The sequence below is a fragment of the Bos javanicus genome, chromosome 22, assembly GCF_032452875.1.
Source record: "Bos javanicus breed banteng chromosome 22, ARS-OSU_banteng_1.0, whole genome shotgun sequence".
Taxonomy (NCBI): Eukaryota; Metazoa; Chordata; class Mammalia; order Artiodactyla; family Bovidae; genus Bos; species Bos javanicus.
Window position 1 is genome coordinate 46,238,502 of NC_083889.1, and position 17,696 is coordinate 46,256,197.

Sequence of the window (17,696 nt, forward strand, 5' to 3'; positions counted from 1 at the left end):
TTATAGAAGACTTAGATAGAAAGACAGAAACCTAGAAATGCCAACTTTTTGACACTCCAGTAAGAAAGAGATTTCTTTTAGAATCTGCTATTCACAGCCTTGTCTGACTTGTTTCTATCACGTGACCTTTTCTCATCCCTGGTTGACTGGATGGCAGACATCTGACCTCAGTGGAACCATGGGCTAGAGTAAGTTACACCCTTTGCTCTAAAATGAACTTGGATACACAAACACAGAGCTCCTCTCTGTTGGGTTTGACCTAGGGCACCGTGTAAAGTACTACAGCTTGGAGAAGACTATGTTTCACCCATGAATGATGGTTTCCCGAAAATATGAAAATAGTATTTGGTTTTATAATAGAACCATATTTACAACCTTCTAATCTTTCCTAACTGGACCCATCCCAGTACCCTGTTGTAAAGGCACAGTACATTTTCTACCAAAGTACTCTGTGTCTATATGCCTGACTTATCAAGGATCCATGGAAACCTTTGATTAACATAGATAAAGGGCTCCAGTGCCTAGAAGCATGGAACCATGATGAATACCATACCACCATACCTACCAATGGGGTCGCAGAGTCGGACATGACTGAAGCGACTTAGCAGCAGCAGCAGCATACCAATGGGAAATGTGATCTGGTCACAGATTAGTTTTAGACTCTACAAACAAGCCACATGCAGGACTCTATTATTTCTCAGTCCTTCCAGTATCAATTCCCTTTGAGACTGTTTTCTCCCCCACTCTGTGATATTCAGACCATCAGTGAGTAGCTCCATCTCTCCTCTCAGTATGGGGTTGTGAGTCAAACAATCTCTTACAGGCTTGACACAGAAGCTGGAAGGAAAGGGACTATAAAGATAATGAAAGTTAGTGGATGGTACAGACCATCTTTGTTACCCAGTAAAGAGAGCCTGCTGGGAATAACCGAATCAGAGTCAAGGAACAAATCAAAATAAACAGAATTGATCCCTAAATCTAGTCATGCCTCAAGAGAGAACTACATAGATATCTTGACTCTAGATCAACAAATCCCTTTATGACCTTTACTGCTTTGAGTTGGTACTGTCACTTGTAAACAAAGACTGCTGAATAATCTATCATGCTAAATTGTTATTCAGACTTAGTGATTTTGTTTAAGGGTTTATTTCCAGAAGCTATCCTTTCATTACAGATAGTTGAAAATTATTATACCATAATAGCAGAAACAACAGCAAATCTAAAAATCTAAAAAAAAAAAAGAAAACTTGAAATCTAAACAATTTTGTTTTCATTTTCAGCCCCAAACTTTTCTGCTTGTTGACAGTCATCCATACAGGGTGTTAGAACATCTTTCCTAAATAAAGAAAATAATTTTATACCTTTGGTTCATAGTTTTGTAACACCAATTCAAAGTAGAAAAAAAAAAGTTGACCTAACAACATTCTATTTAATATAAAAATTTAGAAATATATGGAAGAGAATATTTGGATGAATATAAATAGCACCAGAAATCAAGAATGCACTCATTTTTAACATCACCATCCCTAGCAAAAAAAAAAAAATTATAATAGTAATCTGTTTCAATGGAAATAAAGTACTGTAATATTTATAGTCGATGCCAGAATTATAATGACTGTAGGGCCAGAAGTGAAGTGTCACAGCATGCTCTGCATGTTTTTAACACGGTTTCTAAAGGCTCTGGAGGCTATTAAATTTAATGAACCCATCTGCTATGAAATAGAGGTCCCAACGTAATCAGTTTCCTCCATGCCATGTAACGCAGATGGCATTCTCTGTTCCACAGCCCAGCAGGACGGTTTATGTTTCTCTTGACGTGTGTCTTTTTGCTTTGACGATTTGAACTTCTTTGATATGCAGTGGTGTCTTGGGAAAAACACCGTATATTCAGCTTCTAAGCCCCAATAACTTCCTTATGATGGCTTCGACCCTCCGAGTAATTGCTTCTAGGCAGTAAGATATTGTCGCCTAAAGCAATCACCCAAACGACTCCTAAATGGCCTAGGTGCCATTCTGAGATGGGAAACCAAACTAAATGTGCAATTTATCAAATGCAAAGCATTTTCTCCAAGTTGGACTTAGTAGGGGGTGAGGAGGAGGGATACATGTCCAATTTGCAAACGTAACTAAATTGGTTTGAAAGTTCCTACAAATTTCATACAGAATTGTATTACCAGCAGAGGGGAGGGACAGGGGGACTTGGTAATGAATTCTCATTATTTTAAATGGTCACTTTCCCACTGTTTTCTGAAAGATTTCTTTGCTTCCCTTCTGAGTGTCACTGTGGTCTGTGCAAACTCCCCTGGAGGGGTTCATCAGGAATGCTGATGCTTCCTCAGTCTGATGCACAGCAAGTTGGGCAGCATCCCCAAGGTGATTAGGACCCAACTGGAAAATACAAGTCATCTGCTTACAAATGGAACAAATTCCACTGTTAATGCTTTTTTGCTCTGCACCTAAGAGATAATGACTATGCAGCACAACTTGTATTCAAATGAGAAGCCCATGAATTTCAGAATTCTAGTGTTTGCTGTTTTGTCAATTAATACATGAGATCTTATTAGATTAAACATAATTAATGTTGCTAACATTAATTCATTTATTTGGGCTTTACCACGAGAGCAAATTGAACAGAACAGCCAGGCAGGAAACAGAATATTTAATCAGACCAGTGCTAACAGTCAGGGAGAATGGATCCTGAAAGGAAAATTTTGTCCATCTTGATTTTAGATCAGGCTGGATTAATTGCAACCCTGGATTCTCATGCATAAAAATCCAAACTCAGCTTCTCTTCACAAACTTTTATCTTGATCTTGTCCAGACCCAGAACTGTATAAATTCATGTATAATTAATAAGGAGGGAAAGCACTATCCTCACAGGTCATTTCAAGCTATTCACTTAAGTATTAAATCAATTATATTATTATATTTGTTGCTGCAGGGTTTTCAACCATAACCGATGAGTCAAGCAAAGCAGGAATTATTTTTGCCTTCACCATAAGATGACCAAACAGAAAGAAGATTTTTAAGACCATATTAATTAAGCAAACTTGTGGGATCGAGTGTTCAAATTTACTTGATAATCAACGAGTACCTACTTTCTTAGTATTTGGTAAAATGATAAATAAATCAGTAGGTTCACAAGTCCTAATGGAATCAAAACCACCTTCAGACTACAATGTCACAAGGAGAACCAGGCTCTTGGAGACACTGCTGTTTAGCAGAAATGTTATGATAAAGAACAGATGTAATTTTACCATAATTATATAAATTAATTCAACCTTATTGAAATTCTTATATTATGAATATAAAAAGAAAATTGTTATTCTGTGACTATGTAAATAAATGTCTTGGAAAGACTCTAAAGAAAGTTGCTAAGGTAGATAATAAATATGTTCAAATATCAAAAATAATTCCAAAGCACTTTATTAAAATGGGGTCACCAGGCCCAGCACCAAGTGCTCCTGAGTTTGGTCTCTTTTATTACCACAAGCTGGGACATTAGGGTAATCCTGGATTGAGACTGTCTTGGATGGCTCAGATGGTAATAAACTTGGAATTACTGATTCCCATACCCTCTTCATCTTCTGGTTGGTTCCAAAGTTGGTGGCCTCATCTTAGAATTGACATTCTGCAGGTGAGTTTAGCATATGATTCCAATGTTGACTCCATGCAAATAACAAAGGGAATCTCCCCTTGCCCTGGTTGTTATAGGCCCAGAGGACTAGTCTGAAGAGGTATTGCTTCCTTGGCCAGAGAGGCACCTGTTGGAGCAGTAGCTGCTTTCTCCTCAACCAAACAGGCCAAGAGGAAGATGGCATTCTCAATGTCCTTCCTAGCTCAACAGGTTTCTCAAAACCACCGAGATGATAAAGAACCTTCAGAATATTCTACTAGGGGATTAATTTATCAGGGTTATTTGCAAAGAGGAAACACAGAGGCAGTGCTGAGCTATCACTTCAGGGATAAGCGTATTCTGGGGGTTTAGTTTTATGTCCATCAAAATGTTCTTGAAGAGACAGAAAAAATGAGCTCGGTCATCTTGACCTAGCATTTTAATTAATAATTAGCCACTTAAAGCATTATTTTATTTTAAAGTAAGTAAAGATAATCATGGCACAGAATGCAAGTTTCATGTAAATGTTTAACATGAAGCACAAGACTTCAAAGACAATGTCTCTGCACTGTTTGCCCAGAGCTGCTTCCAGACCTTTTTCTCTGTCTCTTCTGTCAGTTCTTTAGTGGAAAAGCAGCAGTAGCAGGGGTTTTCCCTCTCTCGTAACTGCTCCCAATATATAAACATATCAGTTCAGTTCAGTTCAGTCGCTCAGTCGTGTCCGACTCTTTGCGACCCCATGAATCACAGCACGCCAGGCCTCCCTGTCCATCACCAACTCCCGGAGTTCACTCAAACTCACGTCCATCGCGTCGGGGATGCCATCCAGCCATCTCATCCTCTGTCGTCCCCTTCTCCTCCTGCCCCCAATCCCTCCCAGCATCAGAGTCTTTTCCAATGAGTCAACTCTTTGCATGAGGTAGCCAAAGTACTGGAGTTTCAGCTTTTGCATCATTCCTTCCAAAGAACACCCAGGGCTGATCTCCTTTAGAATGGACTGGTTGGATCTCCTTGCAGTCCAAGGGACTCTCAAGAGTCTTCTCCAACACCACAGTTCAAAAGCATCAATTCTTTGGCGCTCAGCTTTCTTCACAGTCCAACTCTCACATCCATACATGACCACTGGAAAAACCATAGCCTTGACTAGATGGACCTTTGTTGGCAAAGTAATGTCTCTGCTTTTGAATACGCTCTCTAGGTTGGTTGTAACTTTCCTTCCAAGGAGTAAATGTCTTTTAATTTCATGGCTGCAATCACCATCTGCAGTGATTTTGAAGCCCCCAAAAATAAAGTCTGACACTGTTTCCACTGTTTCTCCATCTATTTCCCATGAAGTGATGGGACCAGATGCCATGATCTTCGTTTTCTGAATGTTGAGCTTTAAGCCAACTTTTTCCCTCTCCTCTTTCACTTTCATCAAGAGGCTTTTGAGTTCCTCTTCACTTTCTACCATAAGGGTAGTGTCATCTGCATATCTGAGGTTATTGATATTTCTCCCGGCAATCTTGATTCTAGCTTGTGCTTCTTCCAGCCCAGCGTTTCTCATGATGTACTCTGCATAGAAGTTAAATAAGCAGGGTGACAATATACAGCCTTGACATACTCCTTTTCCTATTTGGAACCAGTCTGCTGTTCCATGTCCAGTTCTAACTGTTGCTTCCTGACCTGCATACAGGTTTCTCAAGAGGCAGATCAGGTGGTCTGGGATTCCCATCTCTTGAAGAATTTTCCACAGTTTATTGTGATCCACACAGTCAAAGGCTTTGGCATAGTCAATAAAGCAGAAATAGATGTTTTTCTGGAATTCTCTGGCTTTTTCCATGATCCAGCAGATGTTGGCAATTTGATTTCTGGTTCCTCTTCCTTTTCTAAAACCAGCTTGAACATCATGGTTCACGTATTGCTGAAGCCTGGCTTGGAGAATTTTGAGCGTTACTTTACTAGCATGTGAGATGAGTGCAATTGTGTGGTAGTTTGAGCATTCTTTGGCATTGCCTTTCTTTGGGATTGGAATGAAAACTGACCTTTTCCAGTCCTGTGGCCACGGCCGAGTTTTCCACATTTGCTGGCATATTGAGTGCAGCACTTTCACAGCATCATCTTTCAGGATTTGGAATAGCTCAACTGGAATTCCATCACCTCCACTAGCTTTGTTCATAGTGATACTTCCTAAGGCCCACTTGACTTCCCATTCCAGGATGTCTGGCTCTAGGTGAGTGATCACACCACCGTGATTATCTTGGTCGTGAAGATCTTTTTTGTACAGTTCTTCTATGTATTCTTTCCACCTCTTCTTAATATCTTCTGCTTCTGTTAGGTCCATACCATTTCTGTCCTTTATCTACCCCAACTTTGCATGAAATGTTCCCTTGGTATCTCTAATTTTCTTGAAGAGATCTCTAGTCTTTCCCATTCTGTTGTTTTCCTCTATTTCTTTGCATTGATCTATATATGTGTGTAACTATGTATGTATGTATGTGATTAGTAAATCTAGAGGAATTTATTTAAATAATTAACATTATCTAAAGCTAGGTGTTACATTAAGACAAAGCTCTATCCTCTTCCTCCCCAGGATCTTCAGGTTATGTAACCCCAGCCTGGATACTCTATATGTGTGATGCGTCCTTCACCAAAGGCACAATGTCCATCAGCCTCTCATTGGTGACACTAATTTGATGACCCAACTCAAGATTTTGCTGGATTCTCTCTCACTGTTTTCCTCCCCTCCCAACAAGTCAAAAATCTCTAGGGAAGCACTTTGAGACCATGAAAATATCCCACCCATCATCAAACTTTCCCCTAGGCTTAGCATCCTTGGATGACTACTGCCCTAATCATTCTTTACTAAAATGGCTGTCCACTGGTGATTTTCAGTCTAATGACTCCCTCCCTCCACACCCACCAGGCAGCATTCCATTGCCCACTGGACACTCCACTCCTTCACACACACTTCCATCATCTATGTAATTCATCTGTCTGAAATGTGTTTATTTATCTAGAACACATGGATTTCTGTTTTATTCAGGTTATAGTCCATTATTCTACTTTTTTTTTAATTTTGAGGTTTAAATTGTCCCGGAGCTGACTACTGAGAGCCCATTCACGCTGATTCCTGGGCCTTTTGACATGACTTTAGTGTCTGGTAGGCTTTTTTTCTGTTTTATTTTTAACAGTAAGACTCCATTACATCCATGTACCAGAGTTTATGCAATTGATCTCTTATGGTTGGGGATTTAAGTAACTTTCAATATTCTGAAAGTGAAAATCAGTCAGTCGTGTCCAACTCTTTACGACCCCATGGACTATATAAAGCCCACAGGCTCTTCTGTCCATGGAATTCCCTAGGCAAGAATACTAGAGTGGGCAGCCAATCCCTTCTCCAGGTTCAATATTTTGAAATTACAAGCAATTCTGCTGTGAACAAACTTGTGCATATGTATTTTTGGATTGTTGGAGGTTTACTTTCAGGGTTAATTCCTAGAAGTAGGATTCCTGGGTCAAAGGGTGAATGTACATCTTCCTTCCTAGAAACGCCCCATTCTATCATCCCACAAGCAACATATGAGTGTCTCTTTCCCACAGCTGCACCAACAAAGTTAAGCTTTTCATTTTTGGTACTCTGATAGGTGAAAGACATGGTATCTCACCATGCTTTTATTTGTCTTTTTCTTACTATGTATAAAGTTGCACATACTTCATATTTTAAAAAACTATTTTTATTATTTTTGTGGGAATTGTCTGCTCATGTCTTTTGTTCATTTTTTTTTCTATAGGAATTTTGGGGTTTTCCCTTTAATTTTTGAAAGTTCTTTACATATTAGAATTATTCTTTATATGTGCTATACATTGCATATATTTTCTCCTATTTTACCATTTGCTTTTTGACTTTGCTTCCAGTGATTTTTTTACTTAACAAAAGTTGGGTTTTGTTTATATTAGTAGTCAAACCTATTTTTCTTTATGTTGCATCTGGATCTTGGAGTCATTGTTAAAAGCCTTTCTCTGGACTCATATTATAGAATAACTCACTAAATTTTTGTTCTATTGCTTATATTGTTTCATTTTTGACAGTTTAGGCCTCTGATCCCCTTGGACTTCTTTCCTGGGCATGATGTGAAGAAAATAACTAATTTTATCTTTTTCTCAATAGCCATCTAGTTTCCCCAAAAGCAGTTATTAAGCCCATCCTAGCCCCACTGGTTAGACATGGTGCCTTTATGACATAAAAAATTTCCATATGTAGGTAGGTCTTTTTTTTGGAACTTCGACTGACCTTTCTATGTATCCAAGTGATGGTCCCATAGAGACTCTGTTCTATATTTTTTAGATGGATGAAACAAGATGACAGACCCAACTGGCTGTTCAGAGTTTGTACAAAGAACCACTGAGTGTCTGGATCACTCTGATCCTGGCTGGCCACCCTCCTCCTCTCCTCTTCCCCGGCCTTACTCAACCACATGTACAAGGAAGAGATGAAACCATCACCATTGTTATTCTGTTATTACTGCTAGTATGATGCTGACGCAAATGGGGTGGCTTAGTTATTTCACTCTATGATTCTAAACCAAACTAGGGTCAGACTCTGAACATGATAAAATCCCACAGTCTCCCTGGTCTCTCCTACACAAGAACTATTAAATTTTTCAGCTTAAGACCCATCTCTGCTCAGGGTGATTTCTCCTGGGAGAGGGCTACCCTTTCCTGACCAGTTCATATTTCCAAGGTCCCTTTGTATGCTTTAAAGCTTTGCGGGGGGTGGGTACAGACTGCTGTGCTGTCCCCAAGGATGGGTTCTCACATGCTGCTCCTGCCCTGCATTTGCCTGCAGCTGTCAGAAAAGCAGCAGGAATGAGAGAATTCATGGAGAGAAAAACCCAGCCCACAGCAGCCGTTGAGATCACTCTTGAGGATGGCTGTGTCTGGGTTATAGTGATTGATGTGATGTTAATCCTGACACAAATGATGGGAGAGGGGCCCTCTGAGAACATTTACAATCAATAAATGAAAAAATGCTACTCCATCAGACTCATTATCACTATGAAAAATCACGCAGCAATTATACAAGAAACTCAGCCATTGAGGCATTACTTGATGATTGGCAATGCTACTTCCTTTAAACTAATTCAACATTAGAACCTTTTTTGCTTGGAATTTAGCTTTAGAATGAGCCCATGGCCACAGCTGCAATAACAATTGCTACTTATACAGTCACCAAGGAAGCATCTTCTCACTTGTCCATGGAAAGAAAAGGCAACTGTGGTCTCTACAGTGGCTCCAATTCACTATCAGAACTGAGCTTTGGTTCCACATTCCCAAGTTGAGACCCAAGATTCATTCCTAGGACTGAGCTTCTCCGATGACGGTGAGGAACTGAATCTAACATGTTTGTTATCATTGCCACAATGACAGAATTTGTACACTTGTGAGACAGGAAACAAAGTAGAGAAGACAGAAGCCAAAAGTGAGTTTTCTGTGCTGACCAGACACCTTCCAGAAGAGCCTCCTGCATTCTCAGATATTAAGATTTGTTACCAACCTCACTTACCAAGAGACCAATGCACACTGTACAAAAAGAAAGATGTCATTGAACCTGTTATTAAGGAGAAACAATACAACCGCCAACTTTCAGAATAAACCCAAGGAAACTCTCCTATGCCAGGAGGCACCCTCAGGCTGTCCCCTGCGGCCCCCAGGTACTCACAGTGCTGTCAATGTACGCTTCAGTCCACACCACATCGTGCTCCTGGTCGATGACTTTGGGCCGGCTGAGTACATGGAGGTATTCCATGACATTTTCCTGCACGTCAGCCAAGGTGGAGATCTGGGTGAAAAATCCTGCCAATGGAGAAGCACCTTCAGTAAAGACAGGCAGATCTACAACTGAGGAGCAGGCCCACACTGTGTCTCTACAGCAGTATCATGTCTCCTCTCTACCATCGCCCACTTCAAGCACTGTGTTCATGTTAGAGAACAGTCAAACAAAAAGAATAAAATAAAGAGCAACCACAGACTCATCTCCCAGAGTGAAAGTCACTCTTTGCCCGACTCTTGGCGATCCCATGGACTATACAGTCCATGGAATTCTCCAGGCCAGAATACTGGAGTGGGCAGCCTAATCCTTCTCCAGGGGAGCTTCCCGACCCAGGAATCGAACTGCGGTCTCCTGCACTGCAGGCAGATTCTTTACCAGCCCAGCTACCAGGGAAGCCTCTATCTCTCAGAAGAATCCCCCATTAATCCACTGAAGAATTTCTTTCTGATCTTTTCTTTTTGTTGTTGTTTAGTCAAACCACGCTAAACAGTCGCTCAGGCTGTTAGTCGCTCAGTCTATACATACATGTATACACCTTCTCTGGTAGAAACCGGAGTGAGTCCTCTTTACATAAAATTTTGTAAACCCCTTCCTAATTTCATTTTAGTGTATTTATTTCCAAATAAATTACTTACAAATTCAGGAAAAACTACAAAGCACAACACTTAAAGGCTGTTATAGTTACATGTTGTTATAAATAGTTATAAATAATAATTATAAATAATTTTTTCTTTTTTGAAAATTTTTATTGGAGTATAGTTGGTTTAAAATGTTGTGTTAGTTTCAGGTGTACAACAAAGTGAGTCAGTTATACATACACATATTTCCACTCTTTTTTAGATTCTTTTTCCATACAGATCATAACAGAGTACAGAGTAGAATTCCCTGTGCTATATAGTAGGTCCTTATTGGTTATCTATTTCATATATAGAAGTATACATATGTCAATCCCAATCTCCCAATTTATCCCTCTCCCCTATATTAATTTTCTAAGGTGCACAAAATTTGCTAAACACTTGATAGGCTTAGCCTCACTTATTCTTGACAACATGATGAAGTGAGGATGACTGTACCCACTTTAAAGATGAGAGGACTGAGGAGACCAAGCATAGGTATTTCACCCATATTCTCACAGGTGTCAAGTGGCAAATACTGAAGGTGAATCAAGCTTAAGTCTCTTAATCTATGCCTTCTGCTTCTACAGAATTGTTCCCTTTGTGAGTTTGAGGTTGAAACTCCAGCTCAACCCTCATGTGGTACAAGACCTACCTTTTGAATAAGCTGGGTGGACATGATTTCTCAGTAACATAAAAAGTTCTAAACATGCTCTCATCCTGAGGGTGAAGAGGCCATTCTGCTCAGACACTGCTATGTCCCTGTTCAGCTAGGGATCCTGCTGGCTTTGCTAAGGGTTAGGAAATGTTAGAAGAAAAGGGCTGAACAGAGCACAGGTCTGGATCCCAGGATGGGGCCCTTCGTTCAAACGTCTTATGCAAGGCTGTCTTGGTGCCTAGCACTGGTGGAGCAGAGGTCACCTAGACGAGCCTGACCCCTGCTTCCTGGGGCCTGTGAGGTCTGTGGAAGCTGACAACTACAAAGTAGCAAAATCAACATTATAGAAAAGCACACAGAAGAGACAGAGTCAATCACTTGGCTATCCTAAGGAAGGCTTAGTGCAGCTGAACCCTGAAGGATGAGGACCAGTTAGCTAGAGAAAGGGGGGTTAAAGACTGTGTCCGGCAAAGCAAGGAATGTAAGTAAAGGCTCAAAGTCAGAGTTAGATCCATTCCAGGAAGTGAAAATAGTTCAGAAGGGCTGGAGTAAAAAGCTGGGGGAGAGTGATGAGAGGTAAGGTGGTATAAGATCAGAAGAATGGGCAGAGGGATGGTCACATAAGATCTTGGGAAGAAGTTGAGATTTTATCCGACAGGCAAGTGGTCACAGAGGCCTTTTAAGCTGGGGGACACTGGATGGACACAGAGTCATGCTTCCTCCCCATGCCTCTAAATAAAGACCCTTGTAATTAAGTTTATGCCAGCTTCTACTTGCCAACAAACAAGAGAGAATATGTGTGCCTCTGAAGCCAGATCTGTCACAGCACTGGCTATATTGTTTACAGAACCTCTTAGTGTTTAATACAGGGCTCAGGGTAAGGAAATGCCAGCCCTTTTGTTATCCAGAAAGGACCAGGACCCTCCCAGGGCATTTCCAAACAAAAACCAGCTGGTTTAAATTTGGTGTACCAACCTCAAACCAGGTTGGGACCATGTGGCTTCTGGCTTCCTGGTGACCGTTCTGAACAGTGCTAATTAACATGCATCGTCACTCCTGTCCACTCCGCCCTCCTGGCCAAGGCCAGAGACTCGCCCATCCCAGTGGAAACTGAGCCCCAGTGGCCGATGAGACTGTACTTTAGCTCAGGATTCTGAAGCGGGGCCCATGTGCACCGTGGCACTCCCTTAGAGTTCAGGCACTACCTACAGGGAGATCCATCCAGATCACTGTTTATGCAAGGCTTCCAGGTGGCTCCTCTTGGAGGCACAGTGGGAAAAACATGCTTTAAAGAAGATTGCTGGATGACAGCAAGCATCCACAGTTACCATCCCTCCATAAACCATGACTGTAAACAGTGTCTGAATAGGAAAGAAAACATTTCATCTCTTCTCTAGTAGATAAACCTTTGGCTCTGCATGAAGGGGCTTACAGAGACAAACTCCACAGAGGACAAACCAAGAGATGTGTCGCCATGTTGAAAGGAAGAGGAGAGAACTCCATGGTTCTAGATCAAGGGGATACCCGCATGAGCAATTCACAGTATAGTACTATTCCTATTTTGGGTTCCTGTACTAAATGTGCAGTAAAGACAGCCTCTCTTGGGAGGAGTTTTTCTCGGTTGTCTGTGTTTTCATTCTGATCCTCAAAGCCAACAGTAAAAATCCCTGATTTGGGCTTTCCAAAATAGGGCCAAGAGAAGAGAGGGAATAAATAGAAATAGGGGGATGGGAGAGACAGATTCTCAGTATAGAGGGGGAGTGAGAAGGAAAAACAGTCACACATTTGGAAGGAGATGGAGCTGAGGGATCATCCTCACTTGGCCTTGCTTATCATAATCAAAGTTCTGAAAAGTTACAAAAAGCTGGCTTCTCCCCAGAGCTACAGACTCATAGCCAACTGTATACCTGACACCTCCACAGGGATGACTAGCAGGATTCTCAGACTGAACTCATCCAAAGCCAACTCCTGATTTCCTTGGCCAAACCCATTCCTCCCCCATGGGGTCCTTTCCATTTCAGCCGATGACGCCACTGTCCAACTGGGCCAAAAACTTAAGAATTATCCTTGACAGCCATCATTTCCTCAACCCACCCCATCGCTAATCCACCAGCATGTTCTTCTGGCCCTATCTCTAAAATATGCCTCAAGTCTAATTCCCCATCTCCACTGCTCTGGCCCTATTCCAGACTCCACTCTCTCTCCCTCAGGGTACAGCAACAGGCCCTGGCTCCACAAATCCCCTTCCTTGTTATCTAGACTCCTGACAGCAGCCATAGGAGTCTCATGAAGTATAAAGCAGATCATCTCCGTGCCTAAAATTTTAAAACAGCTTCTATTTAGAGTTAGCATAAAATCCAGATTTCTTACCTGACCTCTAAGACTCTTCCTCAGCAGGCCCCCGCCTACCTGGGTGACCTCATCCCCATCTACTATCCCACACGAAGCTCATCCACTTAACCCTCCCCAGGCACTTGCACTTGCTGTACCCTCTGCCTGGCACACCATTTATCCAGTTTTCTAAGGATGGCTCCTTTGACCATTCAGGGGTCAGCTGTCTGAACTCATTTCCTCTCATATCACCTGGTCTTTACTTTCTTCTTAAGATTCATCCATATAGAATTCTGATTTATTTGTTTATTTTGTTCTCTATCACTGAAATATCGGCTCCACAAAATGTTACAAAAAGCTGGTGCCCATGTTATCCAGAGCAGTATTCCCAGAACCAGCAGACAGGTCTGTGACAGCCATCACTGAAGCGAGGACATCCACCAATGTCTTACTGAGATTCCCTTGCCTCTACACTTGGGTAAGACAACAGCTCAACGTGGGTGCACACTCACTGTATAAGGAGAAAACAGAAACAAAAGAATTCAGCTATTTGTCCTGGATCAATCTGAATCCAGATTCATTTGCTTCCGAAGTCTTTGCTCTTAGCAACTGAACACAACGCCTTTTCCTGTAAAGGGAAGGGACTTCATAGCTGCTCAGAGGCCCTCCTCTGGAAAGATACCTCTAATGGGTTGTTTGTATCTCTGTGGCTGGGACAGGTTGAGGATGGGGTAGGGAAGTATATGATTGCCCTATGAGGTTCCTGGCAAATGCACAGAAGTTAGCACCAGCAGTCTACCCAAAACAATGCCAAAGTTCTAACTTATATTTCAGTATACAGACCAGGGATGCAGATGTAGAAAAAGTAAGAAAAGCTAGAACTATACAAATAATATGAATAATGTATACTGCAAAGCTTAACGCAAATCTAATCGCCTAACCTCAACCCATTAAACTGCAAAACTTTTGTGAAAGAGTCTCTTTTGTTTTCAAATGTTTTTCATAGAAGTTTTAGTTAACAAATGTACATTTTGATGAATAACAGGAAGTCACTAAGGACTGGACTCCGGCTGTAACCAGAGATGCTTCCCTCGTTCTCCTTCTGCATTCAACTGGCCACTTTTCCTCCCCTTCCTCCACCCCTTTTTATTTCTTTTAAATCCTAGCTCTTGAATGTTTATTCTCTTCTTTAGTGCCTTTTTGGACTTCATATATCATGTAAGAAAACAGAATCAGCAATCATTTGGTAATTACCAAGGAGTAATTAATGCTGAAATTAGCCACCTATTACAAATGGTCTGCTCATTTTTCTCCATAACATCAATTTATTTACCTTATTCTCTTACAGAGCCTCCTGTGACCTCTGGGTTGCAACTACTCAGTGTGATAAACCACATGCAGCCTGGTGCTTTATATTTTACTACCCTTACCTAGAGATTTCTTAAGAGTTCCACGTCTAAGAGGTGCCTCTGCATGAGATGCTACAAAAGCACATCACTGAACACTCCGCTTTGCAATGACACCAGATCTGAGGGACCCCAGAGTCTGGGCCTTGGTGGGAAACCACGGCTGTCTACTTCGCCAGGTAAGGTCCTAGTTCTACCTTTGGTGTGAAGGAGCACTGCTCCCTTCGAGTCTTTTCAAAGACTCATTTCCCCTCTGACATAAGACAGGATGAAAACAGTGACCAAGTTCCAGCCTTCTCAGGGCAGTAAGGTAGGCAGTGATGTTGTTGGTGTTACCTGGTGTGCATCCCCTTAGGGAGCAATGATGTTCTGGGAAGATCCTCACAATAGTCTGTCTCATCTTCATCCTCCTTATCACTACACACTACTGAAAAATCACTTTTTTTCTATAGAAAAAATGCAGTTTATAACAATTTTCTACCTCCGCATCACCTTGGAATCTTACAAAGAACAGTCCAAGGGCCCTGAGAGGTGAAGGGCACATGTCTGATGAACTGGAAAGGACAAATGAAGGAAGAATGACCACTACGGCGGGGAACCAGGGTCCTCAGTGGGCCTGCGGCATATGAAGAGGAGGGCTCCTAAGTGTGAAACTACCAGTATCAGCCAGAACCTCTGATTTGGGAGCAAGCCTTTTTGTGTATGAATAATATGAATTCCAACCCAGGCTTCAGCAATACATGAACCGTGAACTTCCAGATGTTCAAGCTGGTTTTAGAAAAGGAAGAGGAACCAGAGATCAAATTGCCAACATCTGCTGGATCATGGAAAAAGCAAGAGAATTCCAGAAAAACATCGATTTCTGTTTTATTGACTATGCCAAAGCCTTTGACTGTGTGGATCACAATAAACTGTGGAAAATTCTGAAAGAGATGGGAATCCCAGACCACCTGACCTGCCTCTTGAGAAACATGTATGCAGGTCAGGAAGCAACAGTTAGAACTGGACATGGAACAACAGACTGGTTCCAAATAGGAAAAGGAGTATGTCAAGGCTGTATATTGTCACCCTGCTTATTTAACTTCTATGCAGAGTACATCATGAGAAACACTGAGCTGGAAGAAGCACAAGCTGGAATCAAGATTGCCGGGAGAAATATCAATAACCTCAGATATGCAGATGATACCACCCTTATGGCAGAAAGTGAAGAGGAACTCAAAAGTCTCTTGATGAAAATGAAAGAGGAGAGGGAAAAAGTTGGCTTAAAGCTCAACATTCAGAAAACGAAGATCATGGCATCTGGTCCCATCACTTCATGGGAAATAGATGGGGAAACAGTGGAAACAGTGTCAGACTTTATTTTGGGGGGCTTCAAAATCACTGCAGATGGTGATTGCAGCCATGAAATTAAAAGACGCTTACTCCTTGGAAGGAAAGTTATGACCAACCTAAAAAGCATATTGAAAAGCAGACATATTACTTTGCCAACAAAGGTCCGTATAGTCAAGGCTATAGTCTTTCCAGTGGTCATGTATGGATGTGAGAGTTGGACTGTGAAGAAGGCTGAGCGCTGAAGAATTGATGCTTTTGAACTGTGGTGTAGGAGAAGACTCTTGAGAGTCCCTTGGACTGCAAGGAGATCCAACCAGTCATCCTAAAGGAGATCAGTCCTGGGTGTTCATTGGAATGACTGATGCTGAAGCTGAAACTCCAATACTTTGGCCACCTCATGTGAAGAGTTGACTCATTGGAAAAGACCCTGATGCTGGGAGGGATTGGGGGCAGGAGAAGAAGGGGACGACAGAGGATGAGATGGCTGGATGGCATCACCGACTCAATGGACATGAGTTTGAGTGAATTCTGGGAGTTGGCGATGGACAGGTAGGCCTGGCATGCTGTGATTCATGGGGTCGCAAAGAATCGGACACAAGTGAGCAACTGAACTGAACTGAATATGAAAATTTAATCTCAAATTTCATGTTTGAAAACAATTTAAAGGATCACACTGTGGAGCTAGGAATGCTGGTTTGCGTGCAGCCCCTCTTGATCTCCTCAGAGAGCCTTAATGTCTCCATTTGTAAAATGTCAGAAAATGGACCACGTGCCTACACAAGCTGAAGCAGGACTATTTCTGGAAGGCTGGGTATAAGTCCCAGCTCCAGTCTTTATTAGCTATGGACCATTAAATTCCTTTCTCAACAGCTACATTTCTTTTTCTAGAGTCTCTCAAATCACGGGAAGCATTCTTCTATGAACCACAACTTTCTTTTCCCTACAGGGAAACAACCTCACACCCTGGTGAAGAGTTAGGCTCAGACATCAGACCAATTGGACCTGAATCCGGCTCTGCCACCTGCTAGCTGGCAACCTGGGGTAAGCTGGTAGTCTCTCTCAGTCTCAGTTTCCTTTCTTTTCATGCACTCTATACAGCTTTCAGTTCAGTTCAGTCACTCAGTCATGTCCAACTCTTTGTGACCCCATGAATCGCAGCACGCCAGGCCTCCCTGTCCATCACCAACTCCCGGAGTTCACTCAAACTCACTTCCATCGAGTTGGTGATTCCATCCAGCCATCTCATCCTCTGTCATCCCCCTTTCCTCCTGCCCCCAAACCCTCCCAGCATCAGAGTCTTTTCCAATGAGTTTACTCTTCACATGAGGTGGCCAAAGTACTGGAGTTTCAGCTTCAGCATCAGTCCTTCCAATGAACACCCAGGACTGAGCTCCTTTAGGATGGACTGGTTGGATCTTCTTGCAGTCCAAGGGACTCTCAAGAGTCTTCTCCAATACCACAGTTCAAAAGCATCAATTCTTTGGCACTCAGCTTTCTTCACAGTCCGACTCTCACATCCATACATGACCACAGCTTTAATAAGAGTTGAAAGAGATAATATACAAAAAAGTACTCCACACTTTTCCTGGCACTTACTAAGCAGTTGTCATCCTTAGTTGTTATTAATGATAGTAGCACCACCTAAATCTTCACAACTCTTACTCTTTCCACTGTAATTCTCAAGTTCTATGGAATGTACACAAAAATGTCTCTGCTAATGGATAAATGAATAAAAAAGGTACTGTGAGTACATGCACACACACACAAGAATATTATTCAGAATGAGAGAGAGAGAAATCCTGCTATTCACAACAACATCTATGGACCCTGAGTCTATCTTGCTAAATGAGACAAGTGAGACAGAGAAAGACAAATACTGTATCCTATCACTTAAATGTGGAATTTTTAAAAAGTGAAAATCATAGCA

General features: G+C 41.8%; 1 protein-coding gene across 5 annotated transcripts in view; it reads right to left on the minus strand.

Moving 5' to 3' along the window:
* The window catches only part of CACNA2D3 (calcium voltage-gated channel auxiliary subunit alpha2delta 3), a 903,838-nt gene that overhangs the window by 272,194 nt on the left and 613,948 nt on the right, over nucleotides 1-17,696 (minus strand). For all 5 annotated transcript variants that reach the window (XM_061396642.1, XM_061396641.1, XM_061396640.1 and 2 more), the window contains one exon: nucleotides 9,318-9,451. In XM_061396642.1, coding sequence (XP_061252626.1) covers nucleotides 9,318-9,451 — 134 coding nt within the window. The remainder of the gene's footprint in view (nucleotides 1-9,317; nucleotides 9,452-17,696) is intronic.